At 32.1% G+C, this 16,278-nt stretch overlaps 1 protein-coding gene across 10 annotated transcripts in view; it reads right to left on the reverse strand.

The window, feature by feature from the left end:
• Positions 1-16,278, reverse strand: part of RICTOR (RPTOR independent companion of MTOR complex 2) — a 129,282-nt gene that overhangs the window by 15,523 nt on the left and 97,481 nt on the right. For all 10 annotated transcript variants that reach the window (XM_023216482.3, XM_023216480.3, XM_023216481.3 and 7 more), the window contains 18 exons: positions 15,421-15,508; positions 14,812-14,902; positions 14,634-14,700; positions 14,107-14,187; positions 12,286-12,386; positions 10,370-10,535; positions 9,974-10,075; positions 9,809-9,855; positions 7,964-8,099; positions 7,348-7,547; positions 6,768-6,894; positions 6,224-6,388; positions 6,000-6,076; positions 5,143-5,221; positions 3,063-3,172; positions 2,220-2,307; positions 909-1,001; positions 424-530 (listed from right to left, as the gene is read on the reverse strand). In XM_023216482.3, coding sequence (XP_023072250.1) covers positions 424-530; positions 909-1,001; positions 2,220-2,307; positions 3,063-3,172; positions 5,143-5,221; positions 6,000-6,076; positions 6,224-6,388; positions 6,768-6,894; positions 7,348-7,547; positions 7,964-8,099; positions 9,809-9,855; positions 9,974-10,075; positions 10,370-10,535; positions 12,286-12,386; positions 14,107-14,187; positions 14,634-14,700; positions 14,812-14,902; positions 15,421-15,508 — 1,925 coding nt within the window. The remainder of the gene's footprint in view (positions 1-423; positions 531-908; positions 1,002-2,219; positions 2,308-3,062; positions 3,173-5,142; positions 5,222-5,999; positions 6,077-6,223; positions 6,389-6,767; positions 6,895-7,347; positions 7,548-7,963; positions 8,100-9,808; positions 9,856-9,973; positions 10,076-10,369; positions 10,536-12,285; positions 12,387-14,106; positions 14,188-14,633; positions 14,701-14,811; positions 14,903-15,420; positions 15,509-16,278) is intronic.

Consider the following 16,278-nt stretch of genomic DNA (forward strand, 5'->3'; position numbering starts at 1 on the left):
AACTTATTAAAACAGTTAGGAATAAACTAGCAGCAATAAAAAACAAGCAAACTTTCCCAATAAAGATAGTAATTACAACAAAACAAAAAGAACACAATGCAATATAAGCAAAAAGATATATATTAGCTTTTCTAGTACAAATCTGGAACAGCTGGGCAACTGGACTATTGGAATATCTGTATAACACTATGCCTTACCTGTTACCTACAAGGTACACTTCAATATCATAATAAAAATCAAATTACAATAGTAAACAAGGAGTTCGTTTATGTTTAACTTAATACAGTTAATAATCTTGTATCATTAGAACTTTCAGTGGATTAACAGTTATGCACTGCACTTAATCATAAAATACTTTTCCCTAACATCCATTTGTGAATAACAATGTCTACATTAGAAAGATTTCTGAGTTAAATGCCCTACCCTCTGATGGAGAGAACTTCACACTGTTTTGCAAGTTTTAGTATATCTGGAATCACGTTTTCTTCATGTAGCAAATTGAGACCCCAATTTGATGAGCCGATATTTCCCTGAAAGAAAAGAAATCACTTACATCAAATATATTTACAAGAGTAACTCTTTCAAAAGATTTGGAAAGCTACTAAGAAACAAATTTAACCTCATCTCTGAGACAGAAAAAAATGTAAAAGCCTCCTCAAGTAAAGAACATTAGGCATGAATTAATTCTAGTTGTCTTAGCAACAAAACAAAAGTCACGAAACTAATAGTTCAACCAACTATTCTTCAACATAGAGATAATACTTAAATTGGCAGGAACAATCCAGTCTTGAATATTAATCTAAGAAGAAGTTCCAAAGAAAATAATATTTATCTATTTAGTATAAATGAAAAAAAAACCTGAAAAATCTAAAAATTGTAAAGATCTTACAGAAGTGTTTATTACAAACCAAGGCCCAAAGAGATGCTTTCAGTTTTTTAATTTCTTCCCATTTATCCAAATCTGGTGTACGAACATTACGACAGAGTTCTGTAATAATATTCTGGAGAAATAAAAAAAAATAGCATGAGTAATAATATATTTATGTATTTATTTTCTTATTGCATCATAAAACCTATATAACGTTTGCTTTTTGTCATTTTTGCATACTTAAAGTTCTAAATAATTTTATGTAAAATTTCTTGAGAAGCAGCATTAGGGCAGGGGTTCTGAATTCACCTTCTAGAATCATCACTTACTAACTGCGTGGCCTTGGGCAAGTTACTTCATCTCCCCACCCTTTGATTTCCTAATATTTAGAAGAGTGATAATAACATTTGCATCATAAGGTTTCAGGATTTAATAAATTATTGCACATACAGTGCTTACCAAAGTACTTGGCACTTAGTATTACTAAACAATCATACTTATTCTTTAAAACAGAAAGTAAATTAGTGCTTAGGTTTTATCATACTATGTAAGTAGTAACACTGAGAAAATCATTTAAATTTTTAGTGAAATTTTCAAATGTTAATATGAAAATACCTGTCCCAATAGTTTTCACAGACATAATATAAAAACACATGAAACTAGAGAGTACATTTATGTAAAACTTTGTGCTCCTGAGATGAACACTGATACAAAAAGGAACTAAATTGTTAAATAACTATTGTTCTGTCTCATAAACAAATATTCCTGTAACTATTTATTTCTAAAATAAGAGAAAAGTTACATTTATTGAAAACAGTTGCATGATGTATTCAGAACCATAAATGGCGTTGTACATATTATAACTCAAAGAACAACTGCTTGCCTATGCTTGTTACATTCCATGAAGTACATGAGAATAAAATGTGCTCACAACCAGCAACTTTCAATTTACTGCTCAACAAGGATAACTTAATCTGTATCAGGTTCAGTTTAATTTCCCAACGAGTGGAAGAAAAACTCAGTTTTTCAGTACGGTTTTGGAGATCTGAATTTCTCCAATACACTGTAAGAAAAGAACTCAGACCTTCATTGGACTGCTTACTCTACATAACAAGTTAGTTATTCAAAAGGTCATACACAAGTCAGTTAATGGACTGCAAGGCCATTAATATTTCTCAGGTTAATAAATACAGAATGCCTAAGTCAATTACAAAATAGATGAATTTAAAAGCTATTACACCACTGATATTAAGGCTACTGAGAAGTTTTTGCAAAGGTGATACTTTAGCAATGTTAAGATTTTGTTTTTTTACTATTGTAGCTACTTAAAATAAATGAATTATGTTTTTACCTGTACTTCCAACAAATGGCAGCCTGTTTTATGGTGTACTAGTTGTCCATAAAGGTGTATAGGCAGGTAGACATGAGGACGCTGTAATCTAGTATAATAAAGACGATTATTATATCTCCTGGTTAATTTAAATATGCTAATCAGAACAAAAGAGTATTAATAAGTATTTGATAAATAAAATTAGATACAACTCTCCAGCATAAATAAAAATATGAAAGTAAGAAGGAATGAGGATTTCTCAGGTAAAATACAGGCTGAGCATCCCTAATCCAAAATGATCCAAAATCCAAAACATTTTAAGCGCCGACATGACACTGTAAGTGGAAAATTCCACACATTAGTATTTAATGCAAACTATTTCATACACAAAATTACTTATAACACTGCATAAAATTATGTTTAGGCTATGTGTATAAGGTGTGTATGAAACAGATTAATGTCATGTTTAGACTTGGGTACCATTCCCAAGATACCTCGTTATATATATGCAAATATTCCAAAATGTGAAAAAATCTGAAATGTGAAACATTTCTGGACTCAAATATTTTGGATAAGTGATGCTCAACCTGTAACAGTTTATCAGATCTCAAAGTACTGGTAAGAGAATCTAGGGCTAGAGATACATACTGGGGTGCCAGCATGGAGTATATCTGAATGCGTTATCAGTAAGGATATTCAACATGCTATGCATGCCACTGAATTTTTGAGCAATTAACGCTGCACGTTAAGATTCTTCCTATATCATGTAAGAAACAGAATGTACAAAAACTCAGAAATGTTAAAAACACTTTATGATGAACTGGTTTTAAATCTGATAACTGAGAACTAGCACTGGGTACACACCTTTGGTTACTCCGACGAACATAGTTATCACCATCAACAGGCTTCCGATAAGTAGTAAGTGCTTCATTGAGTTGTTCCTCAATCAAGTCAACATATTTTGAGTTATATTCCTAGAAGATAATATTGTTTTAATTGCACGTAGTATCACCATGACAGTCACTAAATTTAAAATACGTCAGATACTTAGCAAAGGGTAGACAGATGAAGGTATTATGAATGCAAATGTTCTATCATACCCATAAGCTTTCGGCTCAGGTTTCAACTACTACTACATACTAATGATCCCCCATATCTGCCATCTTCCTCACAAATCTGAGCTCCAGATCCACATTTTTAAGCCATCACTTGGTCATCGCACAGGCAATGCCAGTTCAACATACTGAAAATTCATTATCCTAATCTTAGCAAACCACTTTTTATAAATGTGATCTCTTAATAGTGATCCATTATATATTCACTCATTAAATTAGAAACCTTATGAGCCAAGTTGGACCTCTTATTTACTGTATCCAATCAGTCCATAAATTCTGTCCATCTTATTTTGAAAATGCCCAGAAAATGTGTCCTTATCTATTCAACCTAACTACCAGTGAAGTTCAGGCACTCATCAATTCCGGTTTCTAAACTCGTGTCAATATTCCTAGACTTTCCCTTCAATGATCAAAATTTCGCCTCTTCACTGCAACCGGTCGGATTACTAAAGTACAACTCATAACTCTTTAAAAGCTGTTAAGGATTCCCCCCTACATACACAATCGAAATCCCTTAGGATGATATAATATGGCTTATGAGGCCTTTTACAATCCAGCTTTAATTTACCATTCCAGCCTCATCTTGCCACTCCACACTTATCTTAGTTCCAACTACATTGGAATATGACTTTCTTCATAAGTCTATAATGTTCCAATAATCTATACAGTTTTATTCTGCTCCTTCCGTGGATACCCTTCTTGTAATTTATTTGCCTATTTACTCCTCAAGACCATTTCAAGTATCACATCTACTGCGCCTATCCAACATTTCTCTTGATAATCCCTAAAGCTCAATCATTAATCTCTCCTCTGTGTTCCCCCCTTATACCTTGCATATGAGTTTGTTATAGCTCTTAAATACTTTATGCTTACTATTTGTAAGCACTGCACCAATATTCTAAGCAATTTTCTACTGCTATGATTTGTATAATAAATTTTATTATGATGATTTAAATACATCTTCTAGGAAACAAACCTATCACATCTTGTCTCAGTTCTATAATTCATCAAATACTAAAAGACTTCATGCCTTAAGTGGTATGCTTCAAAGTTTTAGTCCATTTAGGAGTATCTCTTATGAAATACGGTTCAATACAGACACTATAAAAGAATCTGTAACTATGTTAACAAAAAAGAGAAAATAGGATAACTGATCTGAAATGATGAAAAATCTAAAAATCATTTATATTGGTAAAGATCATTCTGACCATGGGTTTCCAAGATGCTTTGATGACTTATAATACTTCAAACAAAATAATGAAGCCACAGCAATCACCAGCTAAAGAAAAGCTAGAAAAGTTGTTTCATATCTTCAAACCACTCCCTTCTTATCAGGTTTCCCTATGACAGCAAGAAGTTCATTCTCAGATTTAGGTAAAGTAGTATCCTAAAATAAAGTTTAATTAAATGATTATATCTCCTTGGGATTTCAATCTCCCTTCATTTAAAAAAATCATTTTAATTTTAGCTTAAAAGGGCATAAGCAAAGTTGTAGGTTATATTAAGGGACCCAAGAATGAAAGAAATGATAAATAGGGCCAATAAATTAGATTATAAAATCAAATGAGTTGAAAGTCAAATTTCAATAGAATGAATACAGTCAACAGTTCAGAATAAAATAAATAACTGTAGTTTAAAAAAATGTATAATTATAAATACTAACAATTATGCAGAATTTAGGACTCAACTTGATAACTTGATATGGATGTTTAAATATTTAACCTTATTAATTTCAAAACACTGATATAAAAAACCATCCTTCTAAATTCACAAATCAATTTCAGAAGATAAAAACACACAAATTCAACCTTATTCAAATAAGAAGTTACCTTGTGCCACTTTTCCAATTGTTTTGCTACATAACCTCTTTCATTCAGATAGGAAAACCCTTTTGGAATGGAGAGAAATCTGCAAATTAAAACAAGCAATAGTTTAACATTGAGTCTGGCAAAAAAAGTGTCTTAAGAAGCTAAAATAACTAAAATTTTAAAAAGTATAAGGAGCTAAAAGACTTTAGGAACAGTTCCTTCATAAAACTAAAAGGTCAACTATAATTTATTATAACTTCAATTACAAAAAAATTTTTACAATCTTTGCAACAACACAAGAACCCAATCACAATAAAGAAAATGTCAGCCAGGCACAGTGGCTCAGGCCTGTAATTCCAGCACTGTGGGAGGCCAAGGTGAGTGGATCACCTGAGGTCAAGAATTTGAGACCAGCCTGGCCAACATGGTGAAACTCTGTCTCTACTAAAAATACAAGAAATCAGCTGGGTGTGGTGGCGTGAGCCTTTAGTCCCAGTTACTCAGGAGGCTGAGGCAGGAGAATCACTTGAACTTGGGAGGCAGTAAATGTTGCATCGAGCCAAGATTGGATCATTGCACTCTAGCCTGAATGACAAAGTGAGGCTCTGTCTTAAAAAAAAAAGAAAAAAGAAAAAAAGGAAAATGTCATGAAAAGTATGAACAGCCCAATTAAAAAAACAAAACAAAACAAAAAAACCCAAAACAATGAAGACAATGTTTCAATATTAAAGGATGTACAAGGTCTAAAATAGGTTTATTTCAGATGTTAAAAGGTAAACTCTTTAGAGTACTTCCTATTTGGATTTGAATTTATCTTTAATATACACTGCCAAAGAACACAAAAAAAAAACATAATTGAAAATTTACTTAAAATTTACCTCAGGAGGAGAAGCAAACCCTTGTCTCCAAGGTGGGATAAAGCTGGTTTCATCTGAATGAGAGCATGAAGATTGGCCTAAAAGAGATTATCATTATTTTTTATAATTGCATAAAAATAGAAAATGTTTTAGTTCCAAAATGCCTATTATATACTTTTACAAAACTGTCAAATGAGTATTTCAAAAAAAATATAAGTATTAAATTATAAAAAATGAACATTTACCTTGTCTTCACATGCTTCATCGAGGATATCAAGAGCTTCAGAAGAAATCGTTTTGTTTTTATCATGTAGCTGGGTCACTAACAACTCAATTCCCCAATTATTAAAGAATTCAACATTAGCTCTCAATAATACCCTTAAATGTTTTGTTGCATAGAGCCTGCAGGCCTATAAAGATAAATGAATACATTTAAAAAAAAAAAAAAAAAAAAACCTTCACCATAAATAACCTATTTGATTTTATTTTGGGAGAGTCCCGCTACTTGAAAAGGGAAGAACGACTGGAACTGGTGGTCTAGCCCTTTATATGAATACTTTTGTGGTTCTTGTAAAATAAAATACTTCCCTTTCTATCTAGCAGCTTCTTCTCCATGATATAAAAATATGAGTACTATATGGAGTTCCTTGGAGAAACTAAAATTTTAAAGTAAACTCAATTTCCATATCATATTCTTAGAATTTAAAATTAATTTTACTTAGCCCAAAATTCATAAAGTAGCAAATTAATTGTTTATAGAAATAGTTTTACTGGCTATATTATACTCACATCAGTAGCTGCAGTTAAAATTTTGGAAAGGATGACTCTAGCCAATCCATCTCTGCTATAGTCCAAGCTGGAAACAGTAAGTTTAAGCAAGTGATCTTGGTTTTTCAAGGAGCAAAGATTAAGGAGACTTAAAAAAAAAATAAGAAGAAAGGTTAAAAGAAATTACTATATTGATGCATTAAACAAATATTTTTCCAGCTTTACTGAAGTATAAATGACAAATAAAAATTGTATTATTCAAGGTGTACAACTTGATTTGATATACACATACATTGTGAAAATTACCACAATCAATGAACACATCAATCATCACACATAGTTACTATTTTGAATGCTGGAGTGGGAAGAGCATGAAGACAGTTCAATGTATATTTAAAAAATTCCTAATATAAACAAGCTTTTTGGAAAGAAAGCATTTAATAACAAGTATCATGTAAAAAAGAATATTAAAGCAAAGATAATGCTAATTTAAAACAAAACTTAACCAAACACATGTACACAGACTAAAAAGCATACCATATCTAACTATATTAAAAATAAAGTTTATGTATATATTGCAACAAAATTTAGGAATGCTCACCATTGAAATACACTGCATTTTTCCAGCATTTTAACTCCATGAGGGTGGCAAGAAAGTGTTCCAATAAATAAAAAGTAGTGTTGACTAAGGGTGGTCAATAAACCATTATTTTGAAGACTTCTTTCAGGTTTCATTCCAGAGGAAGCATTGAGCCACTGAACAATATCCTTTACTAGATCTTCTAAGTAACCTTGCCCATCCTAAAAGTAAATACATTGTGATACTGTGAGAAAAGCATTCAAAATCTGTAATTAGAAAATCGACTTCAATCAAGTACAAAAACTTAATAATGATGAAGTTACCAATAATAGCTATCAATCAGTGAGTACCTGCTGTTTTTTAATCTGCTTCAACACAATGCTGCATGGAGATGATATTACTCTCCATTTTACAGACGAGTAAACCAGGTCTTGCAGAGGGCAGATAACTTGCCCAGTCTTGTAACTAGTGACTAAGTCCGGATTCAACTCTAGGTCTGGGATCATTTCCTATGTTTTCAAATACAGCTTATGCATATTCAGAAATAAAAGCAAAACAGAAGGTGGAAACAGAGGGAGGGGAAGGGAAGCAAATTCAATAAAAAAAATTTGCTCTGGAAAATATTCAGAATGCTCACCTCTTCAGATTCAAGAAGAAATTCTGTAAACTGGCAACCTACAACTGTGAGCTGTTTGGCCTTGGCAAAATCCAGATCCAGGTTGGCATATAATTTACTGCTGGGCTTGTAAAAATAAAGTAGTCTTCGTACAAACCTAAAATCAAAACACAAGTAGCAACAAAGTAAGAAATGAAGCAATTATTTTAGAATCTTAACCATTGCTTATGACATAATGACGCTTTCAGAATATGTTTTGGGTCTGACCCATTGGGATAAATGGCAAGAGATGTATTAAAAGTGTTTGGTACATGATATGGTTTGGCTGTACCCCCACCCAAATCTCACCTTGAACTGTAGTTCCCATAATCCCCACATGTCATGAAAGGGACCTCATGAGAGGAGATAAGATTACGGGGGCGGTTACCCTCAAGCTGTTCTCGTGACAGTGAGTGAGTTCTCACATCTGATGGTTTCATCAGCAGCTTTTTCCCCTGTGCTCTGTACTTCCCTCTCCTGCTGCTATATGAAGAAGGATATGTTTGCTTCCCCTTCTGCTACAATTATGTTTCCTGAGGCCACCCTAGCCATGTGGAATTGTGAGTCAATTAAATCTCTTTCCTTTATAGAAATTATCCAGTCTCAGGCAGTTATTTATAGCAGCATTTCATACCAAAAAAAAAAAACCCAAAAACCAAACAAACAAAAAACCTTCATTTTAAAAAATATCTCTGTGGAGTAAGAATTTTATGGTGAGATGGTTAGAAGAAATAAAGTAGAAGAAAGATGCTGGCCGGATGAATGTAGATTTAACGTAGCTAGAATATAAAACTGGATAAATGAGGATGTCACCTGAACTTACATTTTCTTCTATTGTATTCATGAAGAACTTTGTCCCATGGCTCAAAAATGTCCTATTGTTAAGATAATTGTAAGATACTACACTATGATATTGTTGGTTTTTCACAATTAGGCAAAAGGTTAAGCATAAAAGTTGCAATTTAGGCCAATGAATTTATAAACATAATTTATGATCTTTCAACATTATGTTCTAAGCTTCTATTGAATTTAGTTCAGTTCAATGTAGTGCACTACAATTCAATCCAATAGAGGCGTCCAATCCAGGAGCTGGGAAAACAAAGTTGAGCAAGACATCATCTGTGTTCTCAAGCAATATAAATAGTTAGTACTATGCTTTTTTATTTCAGTGCAATTTATAAGTTATCTATATTTGTTAAAACTTTTATAGATATTAGGTTACATATCATGAATAGAGAATGCAATCAAATAATAACGTTAATGACATGAATTTCTTGAACATACTAAGGACCTCTTTCTGAGATCAGTAGTAATAGCTGGTTAGTCTACACTCAGGAGTAAAAACATATGGGTGTAATGAAGAACAGCATAGTAGCTTCAAGTGTTCTTCACGCTACAAACACCTGCATGGGTTATGGAAGGTGTGGTTAAGGAGAAAGTAAACAGCAGTTATAATGGATAACTCCAAAGTCAAACAGGAATAAAAGTTGTATATTAAAAATATAAGTCCTTATTATGTCATCCTTATATGTTAGGGCTAAGACCCACTACGCAGTTGATATTACCCCAATTTGAAAAACTTTTATCTCAACTACTTCATCTATTCCAAAACTAAAAGCAGAATGTAAATAACTAGAAAAAGAATTTGCTAATATGTTTTGGTTATAAAATAAGACTATATTTAAAAATATATGAATGTACCTACTGAAGAGACATTGTTAAAATGTATGTATATGTCTTTAAAATTATTACATATTTTAGCAGGCATTAGGCCTAATATCCATATTTAAGTTCTTTAAATTTAAATGCAAAATAGTTCTTACATACCTGTGTAACTGTTCATCTTTATAGTTCCTTAGATTTACATTTGGCCACTAGAAAAACATAATATGTTATATTACATATGTACTTATCAATTCTCAAACACGTAATTATGTTATAATTAATAATAAAATTAAATACAAGCCATTTCCATGAAGTATCTTTTCATACCTTAAGAATGGTCCCTATAAGATTCCAATTCCATTCAAGATTCTCTTTATGTTGAAGAACTTGGCTGTCTCTAAGGTTAATTAAAAGAGCTTCCTCTGTATCCTAAAATCATCAGAAAGTAATAAGAAAAATTAAGGCAAACTGTCCTCATATCAGAAAACTAAGTTCAAATTTGAAAAACTGAAAGGCAGTTTTTCCATTTAAGGATAGATCAAGGTTTTTTTTTTTAACTTTAAAGTTATAAAAACCCATCTCTAAATTATAAAACTCAGAAGCCATCTGAAAATTCATATGCATGAAGAAAAGTGCAAACTCAAATACATGGATACTAAAATCCAATGGTTAAGGAATTAAGATGTTGTGTTTAAGTTGAAAATCATGATTTCATGTCAGCACCTTAAGAACAAATATATCTTTCTGAACTCGGAGATACTGATCCCGTTTCTGGTGTGTTGCAATTGCTTTCTGAATAATGTGGTCTAAATGAAGACTATAAGGCTTAGGTCCTCGTTTCTTCATTTCATGGAAGCGTTTTAAACAGTTCAAGGCTGCACTGGCTCGCCTAATAAGAAAAACAATTCAATGAATACAGTAGCAAGACCAACACAATTTAAGAGATTACCTTGGTAAATTATTAAAGCTTACGTAAGTTCAAGGCTAGAAATTATTATTGGTAAAGTAAATTATTTCATCAAATTTGGAGAGCCAAAGACAAAAAATAAACAACACTACTGATTTATATAAAGACACACTGATTATTTAGACTCAATTGAACACGTACTTACTATACTTTTCTTCTATGGTGGTAGGTATTTTTTGTATATTGGTTTTAGGAACTCCTACAAGGTCAGAAACCTGGTTTTGTATATTTTCTTATCAAAGTTTTAAAGCTCTGCTTTTCACATATAAATCCTTAATCCACCTGAAACTTATTTTTGTTTATGATATGAGGTTAAAATAATTTCACTGTATTCCCATATGGATAATCAATGATCCCAGGATCAACTGAACAGTCTCTATTTTCCACCATTGGTCTGTAATTGTAAATGGTGTATTTTTATAAATTATATTTAATTCTTTGTGGTACATAAAAGTGCCATTTTGAAGAATATGGTAGCAACTCTCACCTTCAGAATTTCTAGTAGGTAGAATTTTTAAACATTGGGATGTGCTGACTGGCAAGTATTTATTAATAAAGAAAGCTTATTGAGCTAAAGATAAAACTATTTTAAGATGACTATTCTTACTGGAATTCTGGAGATAAATCTGAATTACTGATGAACCCTGGAATTTGTGGCCATAATCTAACCCAGAGTTTAGGTCTACCAGGTATTGGGAAAGTACATTCTTCCATCATGAAACTACTAATATAAAAGCTAAAAGCTACTATTACTGATATAAGCCTAGAGACAGAACTGAGATGACTCCTAGTGCCCTCAGTTTATAGACAACTCTGGTCTGTTAAACAGTATTTCCAATGGCAGAATGAAAATTAATAGATTATTCAGTGTACTTTATTATTAAAGCTAAGTAAACTTTTCAAAAATGTACTATAACTCTTAACAAAAATACATAAATTTTGAATAGTTAAAAAACACCATTCGCTAACATCAAGCAAAAAAACAAAAAAATATGTTTCTGATCATAATAACAAAATAAAAAAAGATAACAACCACAAAAAGACATTCCTAAGCCTAGATATAATCTTCGCCAAGTCAAACTAAGTTCCTCCTAGCACTTCCCAATTGAGCCCTTCCATCATTGCCTTTTATATATGTTTTATTATTAGCACTGGAATTCCAGCAGAGCTACAGTTGTATTACCATAATTTTGCTTGTAAATTCTATGTTTGCAGTATCTCCTTCAGTAGTAAGAGTTCAGCTTACTGCTATGTGGCCCAGTAGTACTTGTTACTAAATTCCAACATTTTTAACCATGCAAATAAAAGAATATATTAATATTGTAAAGCTTTAATTTGAAATAGTTCATAGACATAAGAAAAAAGAGCCAGAATTTCTGCTCACGACGTAAAGGAGTCCAAAAAACTCTCAGCTAACATTTTTAGTAATATGATAACAACTCTATGTCCTTGTCTACAAACATGCTAGAAAAAAAGTGATTTTATTACACTATTAGTATTCTGTAGTCTAAAAAACAAATTAAATATTTTTAGAACTATTTTTTCTTTAGCAAATTCCTTAAAAGAATTTCCCAGCATAACCTATCCGTACTATTTTTTTTAAAAGAGACAATAATCTAATTCAATATTAAATATATCAAACAAAAACTCTGCTAAAGCTCTGATAACTTACAGTCTCTTTTCCTTGGGAATATCAAAGGATGCAGCCATATTCATTAGGGTTGGCAAGCAGTGCAAATGATGGCTATGTGAATGAGGAAGAATTGTGTTTGCCTAAAATGAAGCATAACATTTTACATGAGTTTTCAGAAGTAGAAATAGTTTGTTATAGATTACCTGCACATATAATGCTCTATTCAAGACTATTATAAATTCTGAGGTTTTACTCATAAAATTCTTATTTTCCCCAATACATGCTTATTTATATCATATCTACAATACTTTCAACATGGATGAAACATAAAGATACACACATTATGTTAACATAACCATTAAGTTTCACAGATTCTTTATTATAATAATACGGTTTTCAAGTGATACCCAATTAAACTCAATTCTTAAATGACCAGAAGGGATTATATGTCAAAACATTACAGGACTCAACCTAAGTTATGTTTAAAATAACGTGTAAAATGCTAGATGCCATATCTAAATTTATGAGTTGACTTTAAGTTTTAAAAACTACTTTCTCAAAATAGGTTTGTCCCATATGCCATAATCTTTAAAATAAGGAATATTAATTTCTACTTTCCAAACAAAAACCTCACCACCCAACTAGCTATCAATGAAGACAAGTACATCAATCAAATGTGGAAGACAGAAAATGTAAGAATAATAAGCAAAATAACTAGCTCTTTTATTTCAAGAGAATTACAGAATTCTGGGTATGGGACAAGGGAAAAAGATAAAATGTATAGAGATTCCTTCATATAAATGCAAATAACTCTGAGTATTGGTATTCTTGAATAGGAAATGATATCTTAAGAATTAAAAGACAAATAATCAGACCTGAAAGCCTCTGACACTATATAATTTTTTCACAGATGGGCCAAAAAAGAACAGAGCAAGCAGCTAAATAATTCACTTATTTAAAAAAAGACAGTTACATTAAATTCTACTTAATGCTCTTTATCTCACTCACATAGCCCAGTTGCTATGAAAAGGGAAAAAGGGTGGGGAGGAGGGGAAGAGATCAAGAAAGAAAAACCTAAACAAAAAACACCTGCTAAAAATAGCAAACTGTGACATAATTTCAAAAGATTTGCCATAGAATCAATATTTCCTCAATGAGTTTTAAATGGTTCTTTTTATTTTGTATTTTACTAACTAGTAAGTAATCTAAAAATATAAATTCCTACCTTGCAAACTATCAGGGATCTCTCATCGATTGATTTGCTGAGAGTAAAGAATTCTCAAGTCTTTCCTAGCTCCTACTTTCCAAAAGTTACTGTAATCACAAAATCATGGTGAAAAGGAAAAAAAACAACCCATCTTCTGAACCTCAAACTACAAGTTTCTAGAAAAGACTATAATGCTCAACCAAGACTATATTTAAAGCTTCTGCACAAAGCTTTCTAAAATTCAGGCACTGACTACCACGTATCAAGTACATTCTTAGCAGACTGAAGTAGTATCCATAGTTTTGCAGTTTCTTGCTTCTTAGGAAGTCTTCCTGAGATCAATTAAGATTTACAGGATGAAAATGGCAACTTTGAAAGTGACTGTAAAAATCAACATTTCAGTACTTTGTATGTTGTATATTTATTCCATTTACAAAACCGATAGAAATATGTGTGTGCATATGCACGTGTGCACATATGTATCTATCTCAGGATATAGTACCAAACGCTTTTTGTAACGCAAAGATAAACATTTATAAAAAATGCAAATTTATTTTTTTGAGATAATACAAAGCAACACCATTAAAATAACCTGTTTTATAAATTCAAACATTAAAGATATGAAACATATAATCAGAAGTTGCTAAACTTACCATATGTAAAAGCTCTCCTAAAAGGATGGTAGCTCTAACTGAGATATGATCATCACTGTTTGTTATCACTTCAACTAGGCCCTTTGAAAATAAAAAGATAACATGACTGTTGCAAAATAATACATATGAAAACATTTATGCATCAGATTTATTTTTCAATCTGCAAGTTTTTTTTTTTTTCTGTGAGACAAGAGTCTTGCTCTGTTGCCCAGGCTGGAGTGTAATGCCAAGATCTCAGCTCAGTATAACCTCTGCCTCCTGGGTTCAAGCAATTCTCATTCCTCAGTCTCCCGAGTAGCTGGGATTACAGGGGTGTGCCACCATGCGTGGATAATTTTTGTGTTTTTAGTTGAGACAGAATTTCACCATGCTGGTCAGGCTGATCTCGAATTCCTGGCCTCAAGTGATCCGCCTGCCTTGGCTTCTCCAAGTGTTGGGATTACAGACGTGAGCCACCATGGCTGGCCTGAAAGAATCTGTTAGAGAAAATAAACCAAATGGAATAAAATAAGGTTTATAAGTCTTACCTCTAAAAGTCCATTACGAATAAATGCAGAGAGTATCAATGCCAAATAATTATCCATGAGGTCTGGCCTGGAAAAAAACAGCAGAGAAACAATTTAAATAAAGTTTCATAGATTATACAGTCTAACATAAAAACCCTAATTCTCATAAATTGAATTCCTTTTTATATTTAAATTCTACCTGGATCTGGCACGATGAGGAAGAATAGTTTTTGCCTCAGCTGCCACAAAGCCATCTGAAAGCCTCCAACTGTCTTGGAACCTCCCAGGATCTAAAATAGTTAAAATACGGTAAGGAAAAGATTAGATATCACTGAAACATTTCAGATGAGTATAAAATCATCAGCTAGCCAGGCTACAAAGTTTAAAAAGTGCTGGTTAAATACCATACATTCAAAAAGCTACAAACAAAAATTAGTTAAGTAAATATACGCAGATCTAATTTCCTTCATTTTGGGACTTCGGTACTTTAAGTCATTTGGCTCAAATAATGTAAGATGAGAATTAGATAATCTGAGGATTACATAGGTTTCTTACTGTCTCCACTCTTCCTTTGTTGGCCCATTCCTATTAATTTAATTGCTCGAAGAGCCAAGGTGATAAAGAAGAAATTAAAATTTCTCAGTCTTAGGAATTTCAGGTTTTATTTTTATATTAATTTCCTACCACAATTATGCAGCAAGAAAAGAAAATGGTATTCAATATTTACTATTTCTCCTTTTAGGAACTTCGTCTCCATTAAATAAAAATTACAATATATGAAAAGATACAAATGTACTTCAATACTTACCTACACTGAGTAGTGCTTCTATGAACTCCTCAGTCACAACAGGTAGAGGAAGACGAAAGATATCATAAAGCACTTCAAGTAGACCTCGCTACAATAGCAAACAAGTACACCTCATTTATTTTTATGAAACAATTTAAAATTTTTAAATGTCCTAGTCACACAATTTTAAAAATGATAAAAACAGAACTGTTAACACAATGACATGCCACATAACAACATTTTAGTCAATGATGGACCATATATACAATGGTAGTTCCCTAAGATTATGATGAAGCTAATAAATTCCTATTGCCTAGTGAAACTGTAGCAGTCATATTGTCTGTCACAGGGCAATATTACTCAACTGTTTGTGGTGATGCTGGAGTAAACAAACTCATTGCACTGCCGGTTGTTTAAAAGTATTATATATAGAATTATGTACAATTACATAATATTTGATAATAAATGACTGTGTTACTGGTTTACCTATTTACTATACCTTTTATCATTATCTTAGAGTGTACTCCTATACTATAAAAAAAAAAAACAAAAAAAGCACTTTGGGAAGCCAAGGTGGGAGAATAGCTGGAGGCCAGAATTTTGAGACTAGGAACATAGTGAAATCCCATCTCTACAAAAAATTTAAAAATTCACTGGGTGTGGTGGCACCTTCCTGTAGTCCTAGCTACTCGGGAGGCTGGGGCAAGAGGATCATTTGATTCGAGAAGTTCGAGGATGCAGTGAGCTATGAACATTCCACTGCATACTCTAGCCTGGGTGACAGAGCAAGACACTGTCTCTTAAAAAAAAAAAAAAAAAAAAAAAAGGTTAACTGTAAAGCAGCCTCAGGCAGGTATTCCATAACAAGACATGGTTATC

This window comes from Piliocolobus tephrosceles, chromosome 4 (assembly GCF_002776525.5).
Source record: "Piliocolobus tephrosceles isolate RC106 chromosome 4, ASM277652v3, whole genome shotgun sequence".
Classification (NCBI taxonomy): Eukaryota; Metazoa; Chordata; class Mammalia; order Primates; family Cercopithecidae; genus Piliocolobus; species Piliocolobus tephrosceles.